Consider the following 13602-nt stretch of genomic DNA (forward strand, 5'->3'; position numbering starts at 1 on the left):
AATTTGGGTACAGAGAATATAGCTCAATCATCGAGAAGATAAAACACCATATAAAGAATGCGAAGCTTCTGAATTTGTTAATCAGAATATCTATAAACAATTAATTTGCAGTGTGGCTTGCGAAATGGTTCTCAACAATACCAGCTCATATCCACCAACCCCAATTATAAATTATCTTATCGTGCTTTTGTCTGCGTTGATTAAATCAACATGCAAGTCTCCGCTCAAGTACGCATTCTATAAATAGCTTCGCTCTAAAGGGTATGTCATACGAATAATAGAATTCCATTTTGCAAATCCTTCCTCGTTTGGGAATATCATGGAGAGAGGTACAGTTAGAATTCTGATTACTGCACTTGCAAGTTTTCTTGTATTTGCCTGTGCATCTTCGGATGCAGGTGGAGGACTCGCTCTGAACTTCTATGACAAGACTTGCCCCGCAGTTTATAACACAGTAGAAAATATTGTTGGACAGTACATCTCCAAAGCCCCAACTCTGGCGGCTCCTCTTCTCAGAATGCACTTTCATGACTGCTTCGTCAGAGTGAGTATTTTAAGTTTTCACCTGCGCTATCGACGTCCTGTATATTTAATTACCAATAATGGTGCATTGAACAAGAATAGTATTTACATCATTTTTAGATAAATAAATTAATATGTTTAACTGGCTGAAGGGTTGCGATGGATCGGTGCTCTTGAATTCAACAAATTCAACGAAAGCGGAAAAGGATGCGATTCCTAATGTGAGCCTGAGAGGATTCCAAGTCATTGACGGAGCCAAAGCTGCAGTGGAGAAGTTATGCCCGGGAGTAGTGTCATGCGCTGATATTGTTGCACTCGTCGCACGAGATGCTGTCCATATGGTAACACTCATGTTCAGTCATAACACATGCTTTACATTTCCTTTCCTGTTGAATCATCAGTTTTGCTCGTCAGTCTCTAAGATGATATTTAATTCATGCAAATAATAGTTGGGTGGACCATTCTGGAATGTTCCAACGGGACGCAGAGATGGAGTGGTGTCTATCCAGAATGAAGCTCTCACTAAACTTCCTCCACCATTCGCGAATTTCACACAACTCACATCAATATTTGCCATCAATGGTCTTGATGTTAAGGACCTTGTTGTGTTATCAGGTAATTAATTCAGTATTCTGTTCTCATTTGTTATTTTGGGACTCACTTATTAAAAATATGGCATCGTAATTTCATGACTTATGTATAACAACAGGCGCCCACACAATAGGGACGTCCCACTGCAGCTCCTTTAGCAGCAGGCTTTACAATTTCACAGGAAAAGGGGATACAGATCCATCCCTGGACAAATATTACGTTGCTCAACTGAAGATAAAATGCAAGCCTGGAGACAGTAAGACCATAGTAGAGATGGATCCGGGAAGCTTTCGAACATTTGACACGCATTATTACATGAATGTAAAGAAGAATAGAGGCCTCTTTCAGTCCGATGCTGCGCTGCTAACCAACAGCGAGGCAAAAGCATATGTCAACACGGAATTGCAGGGCCCTTCGTTCTTCTCAGATTTTGCAACGTCGATGGAAAAGATGGGCAGAATCGGTGTGCTAACGGGCACTGCAGGGCAAATCCGAGGACACTGTGCTTTTATAAAGTAACTTGGCCTTGACTTTCATTCTCTTTGCATTGATGTTGTTCATGATGTGAGAATAATAAGCCCAACGCGTGCATTTGATACTCTCTTTGAGTAATAATCTGAACGTTTCAGGCTCAGGTGTCAGGTGCTTCTCAAATTTAATCGCTGCTTTGTTGAAGCAATAAATTTGTATTAGAGTTTTGTGAAAACCAAGGTCAACGCAAACTAATATTGGTTGTTTATCACGATTAATAATTTATTGCTGGATTATTAATTACTTTCTTGGACTTTCCTAATATGTAATACTTTCAAAATGAATATAAAATATTTAAATATTATATATTGTTGATAATGGATTTTTTTATTATATATAGTTGATGATGGATTTTTGTTGGGATTTGAAATTTTATATGGTTATTAGTGTGGGTTTTTCGGAAACTAACTCAAAAAATATGTGGTTATGAACCACAAATGTATTATAAATATATGTTTAGCTTAAATAATAAAAGTAATATATATATATATATATATATGTGTGTGTGTGTGTGTGTCTGTGTTTTTAGTTTAATTTATAGATAAAATAGTTTTGTCAGTAGAATCTAGTATACAATGTCAAGTAAGAATATGATTTTTTTTGTTTTTTAAAATATATTTTTGAATGCATAAATGGATTAAGTTACATGAAAAATGCTTTGGGCACAAATTAAACAACTTAAACTCAAGTTTTCAAAAATCTCTACAACACTTGTTGCTTAAAATACATTTTTGAATGCATAAATAGATTCAGCACCTTCAAAAACCCTTGGAGCACTCTAATTTTACAAATTAAACAACTTAAACTCAAGTTTTCAAAAAATCTCTACCCAATTTAGTTAAAATTAACCAAAAACATATATCAAAAAAATTATTTTGTTTATAAGTTAACTAAAATTATTTCGTTTATTTTGTGTATATAATTAATTAATATTTATATAGTGTGTAATCCCTTTTTATCCAATGTAACCCATGTGATATTGAAATTCGATTTTCAAAATAAAAACTACGCTCCTAAATCACCATGGAAGATGGAACAAACAATGTGCATAATATATAATGTTCGACGTATTGGACACTAATAATACATACCAACAACTATACTTCCAACCACTAAACGATGTTGTTGATTGATGAGGTTAAGCAAACGCAGAGGTAGCCGATTCGATTGAACAGAGCTTACCTCTTCACGACTATGACGGCATGATTGAAAATCTATAATTCTCTTCCTGCAATTAATTTTAAAAGATTAATTTATAGCTTTTTTCGTTTTTTTTACTTATGGATTATAATTAGATAGTTTGAATTCCACCTTTGCGGAAGAGCGTTTCCATATTATACCTTAGCTGAAACAAATCATTTGTTAGACTACAAATTGAAAACCAAAAAAGAAAAAGAATTTGAAAGGAAGGCGAAAAAGAGTTGTGTTGTTCATTACTCCCTTGTCCCTTGTAACCTCGTTTCTTGCATTGTGAGACATAAATCATTAGGTAAAGAAATAATTTGTTACATAGAAAGTGGGAAAAAATTATGTACAAAATTGAGAAAGTAAGATTTTTATTCAAACGATTAATTTGATTGATGTTTTTCATATCGGATTTTTTTTATTGGCTATTTTATATATGAAATTATTTATATTTTTAAATAAAAATTAGTAACTTTGTTATTAAATTTTTTCCCATAGCAATAAACATGAGTGAGATTACAATGCCAATTTTTGATACTAACCCATATTCACATTCACCAAACCCATTACATTGAGACACATCAATTCAAGAAAATTACAAAACCACAAAAAGATTAAAAAGACACTATAACAAGCAATTTTTTGCATGCACATTAATCATTTTCAGTTACGTGTTTGTTGAGGTTGATGTCCCTCTTGCCCAATCTTGTCCTTTAGGGGTATCTTTGCTAAGCTTGAGGTCCATTATTAAATCCTAGGGTGCCTCCACTTCATCTTCAAGCTGTGACATCTGATGTTGTAGGGCCATAATTTAACCAGTCTGTTCTACTTTTGAATGATATAATTCATAAAATTTGACCCACAAGTCATAGTCAATCCTCTGTAAATCTTCATGAGTAAACAAGCAGTGAGAACATGGGCTCCGTGTTGATGAAGTCTCATAGATGAAATCATCATTCATCATGATATGAAAACATAAATTGTGAGAGCTACATACTGCATGGGAAAGTGGAACATACCTCCCCGAGGAGATGACAGAAAGGATGATGTTTTCCCAAATTAGAAGAGGAGGCAAAATTTTGAAGATGAATTTCCATTTGGGAGTATCCTAGTCATATAATGCATTGTGTTGGTCCAATAGGTTTCTTTCGAAGTCATGAGAACAAAAGATAATTGACTAAAATCCTAGAAACCCAATATGGAGAGACTCCCTCTAAACAAAATGCTTCTTCAAAACACTAGAGAGAAGACCAAAGCATTATTGGATAGACCCCTAAAAAAGCTACAAAATTTTCTAAAAAACTAGAATTAATACTCAAAGCATTGAAGTAAGAGCCTACCGATTCCCTCAGAGCCAAATCCTTCGTCAAAACACTATAGAAAAAGAGCCTAAGGAACTGATGGAGAGAACCCTCACAGAGTCACAATCGATTCTAAAAATCCGGAATTAAAACTCAAAACATCAGAATAGGAGCCTACCTCAAAGGAGTGTCCATGTGAACCTTGTCTACTGTTGATTACCAAATTAGAAACTGGAAGACCATAATTAACTTCGTAAAAAAGAGACTGAGTCAATTTGAGACTAATCATGGAGGAAAAACTAGGCACTGCCAGAGTAGTTTCAAAACCAGAGAGTCCCTTTCTCCAAATTTCCCACGAGCAAGAGTGTCGAGCTCCCATATACCCTATCCAAAGGATAAGAGAATGAAATCTAAGACAAAAATCTTCATTGAGTCTCCTTCAAAGTGAACTCCTCGACACCTCATTGAAATTTAGGGAAACATCCATATCCAAATAAATGGTCCCCAACGGTGGCGAATCGATCCAAAAACCAATCCAGTCACGAATGATGAAAGAGCCGGATGGGAGTCTAATTTATCACTAATTTCCCTACTAAACCACATGCTTCTCATCATTCTACCAAAATTTTTGAGTGCTTCTTCCAAAGAAAACCATCGTGATCCTAAGCGGAGCTCGTTTGCAAGATCTGGTTAGATAGATGTAGCAATAACAAGCATGAGAGTATGAGGGAGGATCAAATGCATGGAGGTGGGTCTCGTGTGATGCCATGTCAAGGGGAGTCCATATATGCTCATGTATCCAAAACATTAAACCTTTGAGGAGCCTACTAGGGGAATAAAGGGTGGCACAAAGAAGAAGATGGGGAAAGGAGAGGGGATAAGGAGAATGAGGGAAATGAGGGAATAGGAGGGGATGGGGAAAAGATAGGGTGTAGGGAGGGTAAGGGAGTTTTAGGAATACTATTTCAGAAAAAATATATTCATAAAAGGGATATTCCAAGGTGAGGACCAAAAGCTAATATTCATGAAAACTTAGGGAATGGGGTAGAAACAACCTAAGTCATTGATTTATAGCTTGGTACCTTTGTTAGAGTGCTTTATTTTCTTGTGAATAGACATCCATGTTATTAATACGAAGGATATGATATAATTATTCAGAATGGAAGGGTTCTACAATCCTCTAATTCATTGGAGCACCTATCCAAGGGAATTATCCTTTGGGCTATTTCCCTTAATGAGATAATGAATTGTAATTGTGAGTCCCCGAGTATAACAATATCTTTGATTCCTTTGTATTTAGAAATGTGTAAACCTTGAAGAAGGCCATACATCTTAGCCTGATTTTTTGCTTTCCTTCCCAGGGCCCATGCAAATTTGATTTCTATTATTCCCTCGGGATTGAGTAATATCCCTCCCCATCCCGCCACACCTATATGAAATTTTCTATATTAGCTTTTTTTATTTCATTATTATATATGAGTTATTTTAAGTATTTTTTAATATTATATTTATTATATTTTTTTCAAAATTACTAAGTCTACCCATATCTCTAACCAACAAAAAAATTCCTAGTATGTCCATGTATCCTCTCATAGCTCAACTTTACTTTTTGGGCCAACCCCTCCTTTAACATCACCTATAGGCTAAGTTTGAGTATATTAAGATAATTCAAGAAAAGTGTTGTGATGCACCATGTTGTAAGTCAAGATGGATATGGATGTCAATGTTTATTTGATGGTGTATGCTATGACAGGATTGTAGGTAGGGGGTGAGGCATTCACCAAAGAGGATGAAGCCATGGAAATGGTCATCTAGGAGGATGAAGACTTGTAAATAGGTTATGCCTAGTATTTTCTTTATATTTTGTAGATCCCTGACCCATCCCCTCAAGTTCACCAGTTTCTGAGTAATTCACATGGTGAACTACCATAAATGTTGTCGATATTTTTTAAGGAAATACATAGGCCCCTCCATACTATTGGATGGAGGTTTAGTGAGTACCATAAACCTATTATGCATCCATTGGTTTATAAGTGGTTGGTAGGTTCTTCAATCCATAGAAATACATCTCTCTATAACTAATAATATGAGTTAATTGAGCTTAAGGATTTGCAATGGGATATACAATTGTGTCTAGGGAAGTAGCCAGTGATAGTTGTGAGGGAAGGGATGTGTGGTACTTCTTTTTGTAACTATTTTGGCTTTGTTTTTTCTCCAAAATTCATATTCCATATTAATTGTGGTACAACTTAATAAGAGAAAATTAAAATTATATTCATTTTTTTCATTGAAACAAATTATAGATTTAATGAAAAAATAAATTCCATTTCTAGTTATCTAAAATTAATTGAAAATTTTACTGCAAGAGTTTAGCATAAATTTACTACCACCACATTTATTTAATAAATGTGGTTGGTATACAACTATAGGCCTATATCAATCTATCACATCCACAACCACATTGGTAAATTTGGTTGAAATTTTCGGACAAGCATTAATAAACATTATTATTATTAGTATTTACTTAAAAGTTAGATTTAGTATTATAATAATTACGTAAAATATATATTTATTATTATAATTATAATAAATATTATTATATTTATTATTATTATTATTAAATTTAATTTTTTTAATTATTATTTACTATTAATAAATGTAAATTTAATTATTATTATTATTATTATTATTATTATTATTATTATTTTTTGTTAAGAATTAGATTTATAATAATAATAATAATAATAATAATTATTATTATTATTATTATTATTATAATTATAATTATAATTATAATAATCATCATCATCATTATTATAATTATCAAATATTCTTGTTTAATTATTATAACTTTAATTGATATTATTTAAATAAATATTATTCTTATTATTAAGAAGAAGTTAAAATTAGATTTATTATTATTATTTCAATTAAATTTAACAATAATAATAATAATAAATAGAAAAAAAAATGGTTTAGGAAAAAACGATGATGGATTCTTGGAGCTCTGCAACCCTACTGACCTTGTGGCCATGAGGTAGGCGACGCGGAACAACTCGAAAAACAAGCGGACAAGCACGGACAGAAGTGAACAGGCGGCTCAGAAATGACAGAGGAGACTAGGAGTGGAGAGATCCCCTACTACAAGGATGCGATAACGGGAGAAGGAACCAGCAATAGCAAAGAGGAGGCTGCACAAAGGACACCGGGGCCAGTCTTGGGAGCACACTGGCAAGCAGGAAGCAAAGGAAGATGTCTGCCTTGCGCAGTGGAGAAACCGAGGTTTGTCATTCCGATGAACAAACTGGAAAGGTACAGAAGCTATATGAAGGATCATGCATTGATCTGCAAGTTCATTGGAGTTTGGCCCTCAGAAAAAGATCTGACAAGATGGATCCAGCAGAAATGGCAGCCACGCGGCCACATTGAACTGAAGCTAGGAGCACGCAGTTTCTTTACAGTAATCTTCTCAAACCTGCAAGATAAAGAGAAAGTTTTTGAAAATGGACCATATTTCCATAACAATGCAGGTTTATTTATGAGGTATTGGGAGGAATGCTATAACCCGGACCAAGAAAAATTCCTAGCAGCACCTGTATGGGTTAGACTGTTTGGACTACCTATGGATTTTTGGGACCCAGAGATTCTTGAAGGAATAGGGAACACCATAGGCAGTTTTGTAAAGATAGCGGAATCAACTAAAAGAGGGAGATATACCTCGTATGCAAGAATATGTGTATACATGAACATTGCAAACCCTATACCAGGTGCAGTCGAACTAGAGTATCATGAGGAGGTCTGGCAGCAGGCTCTGGACTACGAACATATACCATTTAGATGTAGAAAATGCCATGAATATGGACACCTTTTTAAGGAATTCCCCTTAAATGCAGAGGAAGAGGAGAGAAAGACCAAGAAACAGAGGAAAACTACTAAAGACGATGAGGGGTTTCAAGAAGTAAAACTCAAGAAACGACCCACTAAATAATTCCAATAGAAAGGAAATAAAGAACAACAAACCACAAGTCAAGAGACAAATAGGTATGAAATACTGCAAACAGAAGAAGGGGAGGGAGAAACCCGAAAGATGGACTACCAAGAAGGGACAGATCAGGATGGCGGGGGGAAAAAGCAGGATACCAACAACAATAAGCAAAAAGCTCAAGAAGAACTCGAAGAAAAGGGGAACCAAGAAAAGGAAGTATACCAGGAGTATGAAGTAATGGAAGTAGATATAAATAAAGGGGATGACCCAACCACAAAAGAGGAAATTTTAAAAAACTTACTGGATAAGTGGAAGAACCTGGACAAACGGTTTATCCCAGAGGAAGATAAAAAACTATACAAAGACATCTTCCAAAAATACAAAGAAAAGAAAGAGAGTGGAAAAACAGGGATGAACGAACAACTTGGAGCACAACAGGATAATAGCCAGGAACATCAACATAAAGGGAAAGGGGGAAAAAGAGGATGGAAGAACCTACAGGAATCCATTCAAATAATGGGCGTAATGTTAGTCAACACAGGAAGAGTAGTGATACTCTCAGCGGTCTTCCACCAAACAACCCAACTATCTCAATTATTATTACATCATGGAATATAAGAGGGCTTAACAGCAAGGGTGAGCAAAGATATTTTTGGCTGACAGGATCAAAAAAAGAAAAACCTCAGATCATGTTGCTTCAAGAAATAAAAATAACAGGAGAAAAAATGGATGAAATTCTAAAAAAAATCAAGCCTTATTATGAAAGTATGATAGTAGATGCAAAAGGGAGTGCGGGGGGTATAGCAATACTGTGGAATCCAATAGAAGTAATGGCTGAAGGATTCTATCAAGGAGATTCAGAATGGTTGGACATAAAGATTGGTTCCTTGTATCAACAGTGTATGGGACTCATATACCGATTGAGAGAGTGGCCTTCCTAACATAGCTGCGTTGAATGGGCAACCTACACACAGAAAAACTATGGGTGATAGGAGGAGATTTTAATATGATAACAACCACAACGGAAAAGAAAGGAGGAATGCAACAGGAGGATGCAGATATGGAGAGATTTAGGGAAACCCAGATAGCCTTCCAATTGATTGATATCAATACTATCAATGGAAAATACACCTGGAATAATAGAAGAGGAGGCAACAGGCAGATAGCCTCCAGATTGGACAGGTTCTTAGCCACAAAACACTTCCTAGGGAAATATATCTTCTAAAAAGCAATGATCTTACCATGCCAAGGATTGGATCATTGGCCAATAGAACTTGAAATTTCCATGAACAGTCAAAACCAACACAAACCTTTTATGTTTGAAGCCTTTTGGCTAAGAGTTCCAACACTCACAGACAAGCTAGAAACCTGGTGGTAGAATAGTGAAGGAGAAATACAAGGTAAGAATAAGATGCACACTCTCCAATTGAGACTCAAGGAGTTTAAAAGAAAAATTAATACCTGGAACAAAGAAGAATTTGGAAACATCCATAAAGACAAGGAACAACTCCAAATAGCCATGAAAAGGATACAACAAAAAACCATAGAAGAAGGAAGAACCGAGGAGAATGCGAAGGAAGAAGGAGAGGTGCTAATCAGACTGGAGGAAAGAAGAAAGTAGGAGGAAATCCTTTGGCACCAAAATTCAATAGTTCAGTGGTTAAAAGAGGGAGAACGGAATACAAAATTCTTCCACCGAGTAATGTAGCAACACAGGCAGCAAAACCGAATTTTCTCCCTCAAAAATAAACAAGGTGACAGGGTAATCTAGAAAGAGGAAATGGAAAACCTCCTAATCCAACATTTCAAGGACATACTGACAGAGCCACAAAGCAACAGAGAAGAGGAGATAGCAAAGATAAAACAATATATCCCAAAAAAGGCAAGCAAGGACCAAAACCTAGCGCTTCTATGGGTAATTACGGAAAAGGAGGTTGAGGAAGTAGTCAAGTCAATGGCTAAAAATAAAGCCCCTGGCCTGGATGGCTTTACAGTAGAATTATTTCAAGCAACATGGTGGTTCATGAAAAAAGATATGGTTAATGCAGTAGAAGAATCAAGAAGCCATCAAAGAATGCACCCAGCATGGAATGCTACCTTTCTGGCCTTAATACCAAAAGTAGATCAGGCTGAAGAACCCCATAGCTTCAGACCAATAGCTCTTTGCAATGTAATCTATAAAATTATGGCCACCATAATGGTAAAAAGATTACAACCCCTACTCCCAGAATTGATAGCAAAGGAACAAACAGGGTTTGTGAAAGGCAGACAGATTGTGGATGGGATTTTAGTTGTGCAAGAGATGATCCACTCCCTAAAGAAAACTGAAAATAAAGGAATGATGGTCAAACTTGACTTTGCGAAGGCATATGATAAACTCAGCTAGAAATATCTATAAGAAATCCTTCAAGCCTATGGATTTGACGATAGATGGATAGCATAGATAATTTCCATGATATCCACATCAAGTATGTCAATACTGCTTAATGGGACCCCTACTAACACCTTTAAGCCTTCCTGTGGCCTAAGACAGGGAGACCCTCTCTCACCTTTCCTGTTCATCTTAGCAGTGGATGGCTTAGGTCACTTAACCAACACCAGAGTAAGCAGAGGAGAATTCAAAGGGCTAATACTATGGGGGGAAGACTTAAATATCACACATCAACAATTTGTGGACGATGTGATGATGTACAACCAAGCAAACCTCAAGGAAGAAAAAAAAAAAGAGGGGAGATCTTAACAGAATTTACAAATGCTTCAAGAATAGAGGTGAATAAAGATAAAACCAAAATCTTCTTCTTTAACATGCCAAGAGTGAGCCAAGCCTTCCTGGCAAGAACATTGGGGTTCCAAATTGGGCAGTTCCCAACAAAATACTTAGGAGTACAACTGAGTGATGAGCAGTACAAAGTAGCGAATTGGCACTGTTTGATAAGGAAAATTAAAATAAGAATGGACAATTGGATGTTTAGAATGCTCAAGACACTGAGTCGTCTCATACTCCTGAAATCAGTCCTCCAAGCTATGCCAGTCTATCAGATGGCAAGTCAAGCAATCCCTAAGACCATATGTTAGAAAATGGTGCAAATCCTTAAAAAAATTCTATGGCAAGGGTCAAACAAATCAAAAAAATGGGTAGTACTTTCATGGACATGGTTAAGCAAGTCGGTATCAGAGGGGGGTCTAGGACTCAGAGACCCTTATATTTTAAACCAAGTCATGGGGGAAAAATTATGGTGGAGATGGATTCAAGGAGGGAATGACATATGGAAAATACTGCGGGAACAAAAATATGAGATAGCACGGACACCGAAAGGTAAACTCCGAACCTTGACAGAAAAGAAAGGCTCAGTGATTTGGAACCTGGCTAATACGAATAGAGTCCTGATAAGAGACAATAGCTTCTGGGAAATTCGAGAGGGAGACAAAGCAGATTTTTGGTAGGAAGGGTGGCAACAAAGAGGTACCCTGAGTCAAGAACCCCAGCTACATGAAATACAATAGTACACAACCCAAGTAGTGGAAGACATAGTAAGAAACTATTGGGTAGGTGACCAAAATAGTTGTTCACAATATCAGAAGGATACCATATGAAAACAGGAGGGGCTGGAAATGAAAACACCAAAAAATGGAAAAGAATCTAGCAGTTAAAAAATTGGCCAAAAGTGGCGTTTTTACCTGGACAGTGCTACATGGGCGAGCCTTGACTTGGAACCAATTAAGACGGAAAGGGATGCACAAGCCCTCACGCTGTGCGCTATGCCAAAAGCAAGAAGAGACTATGAAGCATGTCACAAAATCCTGCAATGTAAGTAACATCCTGTGGCAAAATCATCAACAACTTTTTTGGGATTATAGAAAGAAAGTTAGAGAGCATTAAAACAACAATAGAGCTATGGAGCAGTAAGCCATACTGCAACATAATCCTCAACCATGCTTGGAACCTGCCAATTGGGTTCTTCCTGTGGAACCTTTGGAAAGCCTGAAACAGGGTAATATTTAGACAGAAGAAAATGACACAAGGGAAATCTGGAACCAAGTTATGAGAAACATAAGGGAAACAATCACTCTGGGAACTGGACAGAGGAAGACTGGAAGACGGAAGGCACAGAAACTAGTATTATGAACCGACTGGAAATTAAAGCAAAAAACTCAAGTAGCATAAGGAAGATACATGATGCAGAAAGGCAAGAGCAGAAGAAAGTTATAGGAATCCCCCCCAAGGATTCATAAAACTAAACTTCGACGGGGTAGCCAAAGGCAACCCAGGGGAGGTGGGTATTGGATGGATATTTAGAGATGAGGAAGGAAAGATCATAAGGGCGTATGCAATGGACTGCGACATTTCCACAAACAATGAAGCCGAATATCATGCACTAAACAGGGGACTGGAGATAGTGATACAAGAAGGGTACCAAAGATTGCAGATAGAAGGGGACTCCATGCTGGTCATAGAAACCATAAAACAACTACAGCAAGGAGCACCCATGGAAAAACTAAGCAAAAGTTGGAGGACGACATGGGTAATAATAGACGTTGAAAAGCAACTTCAGCGACTGGCATATACCATCTCGTCCCATGTGAAAAGGAAAGGAAATGCCCTGGCAGACCTCCTCACAAACTGGGAATGTTGAAATAGAGAGCAACAGTTAGACGCGGGAGAAGCAGAGCTTAGCCAGAATGAGGAAATGAACCAAATGAAACAGGAAATTGAAGCATACAAATGACAACAAGAGAATTCGAGTGACGTAGATGGGAGGGTAGAAGGACGAAGGCAGGCACAGGCAGATCAACACAGATCACCCACAGAACAGCATAGGATGGAAGAACGGACAAAGAGGACATGGATGAAGGAAGAGGAAAGAGAAAGGACTGACTTGAGAAGCGTGGGGGTAGAAATGGAAAGAGGTGGGTGAAGGGGAAATAGGACAACAGGACCGAGAAGGGACAGCAAAGGAAAGCCAGATGGCAATGTGGAGTTAGCAAATGGACAACAAGAGCAGCCGGGAGAAGATAAACATTAATGAAGCACGGAGGACAAGACATTTGGGCAGCATCCTAAGGAAAGTGGGCCGGAAAATGAGCCAAGGATGGACGGAAATGGAGACAGCTGGAGGCAAGGTTAAGACAGAGGAATATTGAAAGAATAGAGTATGAGGAAACCATGCATTTTGCATTTGAACGTGGAAGAAGGAACGTGACAAGCGAGAACGCATCGCCGGGCAATGTCAGCTACAGAAGATAGAACAATGCAACCAAGTCAATGGGTATGTTAAATTTCCTCCCCCTCCCTTGGGAAAAAGATTTTTCATGAAGTATTGTGTAGGCATGAAGTTAGATAGGGATAATGTGCATCACCTCAGATTCAGTTTCAGAATTAAGGTAGTTTGGGATAGGGGAGAACCCCGAGAATCCATGGCTGGGAAGGGTGAGTATAACACTAAGGAGAAGGGCAGATAGGAATTGAAGGACCCATCCACCCATGTC

The 13602-nt window shown here is 37.2% G+C and overlaps 1 protein-coding gene across 1 annotated transcript; it reads left to right on the top strand.

Annotated features, from left to right (window-relative positions):
• The first annotated feature begins 319 nt into the window (after positions 1 to 319).
• LOC149252703 (peroxidase 27-like) lies at positions 320 to 1689 on the top strand. The gene is made up of 4 exons (XM_089454243.1): positions 320 to 544; positions 675 to 863; positions 972 to 1137; positions 1232 to 1689. Exons 1-4 carry the CDS (start codon positions 320 to 322, stop codon positions 1630 to 1632), a joined length of 981 nt encoding a protein of 326 aa, XP_089310369.1. The 3' UTR covers positions 1633 to 1689.
• Positions 1690 to 13602: the final 11913 nt, after the last annotated feature.

This window comes from Pinus tabuliformis, chromosome 7 (assembly GCF_031772625.1).
Source record: "Pinus tabuliformis cultivar Carrire ecotype Pingquan chromosome 7, CPIR1, whole genome shotgun sequence".
NCBI classification, from domain to species: Eukaryota; Viridiplantae; Streptophyta; class Pinopsida; order Pinales; family Pinaceae; genus Pinus; species Pinus tabuliformis.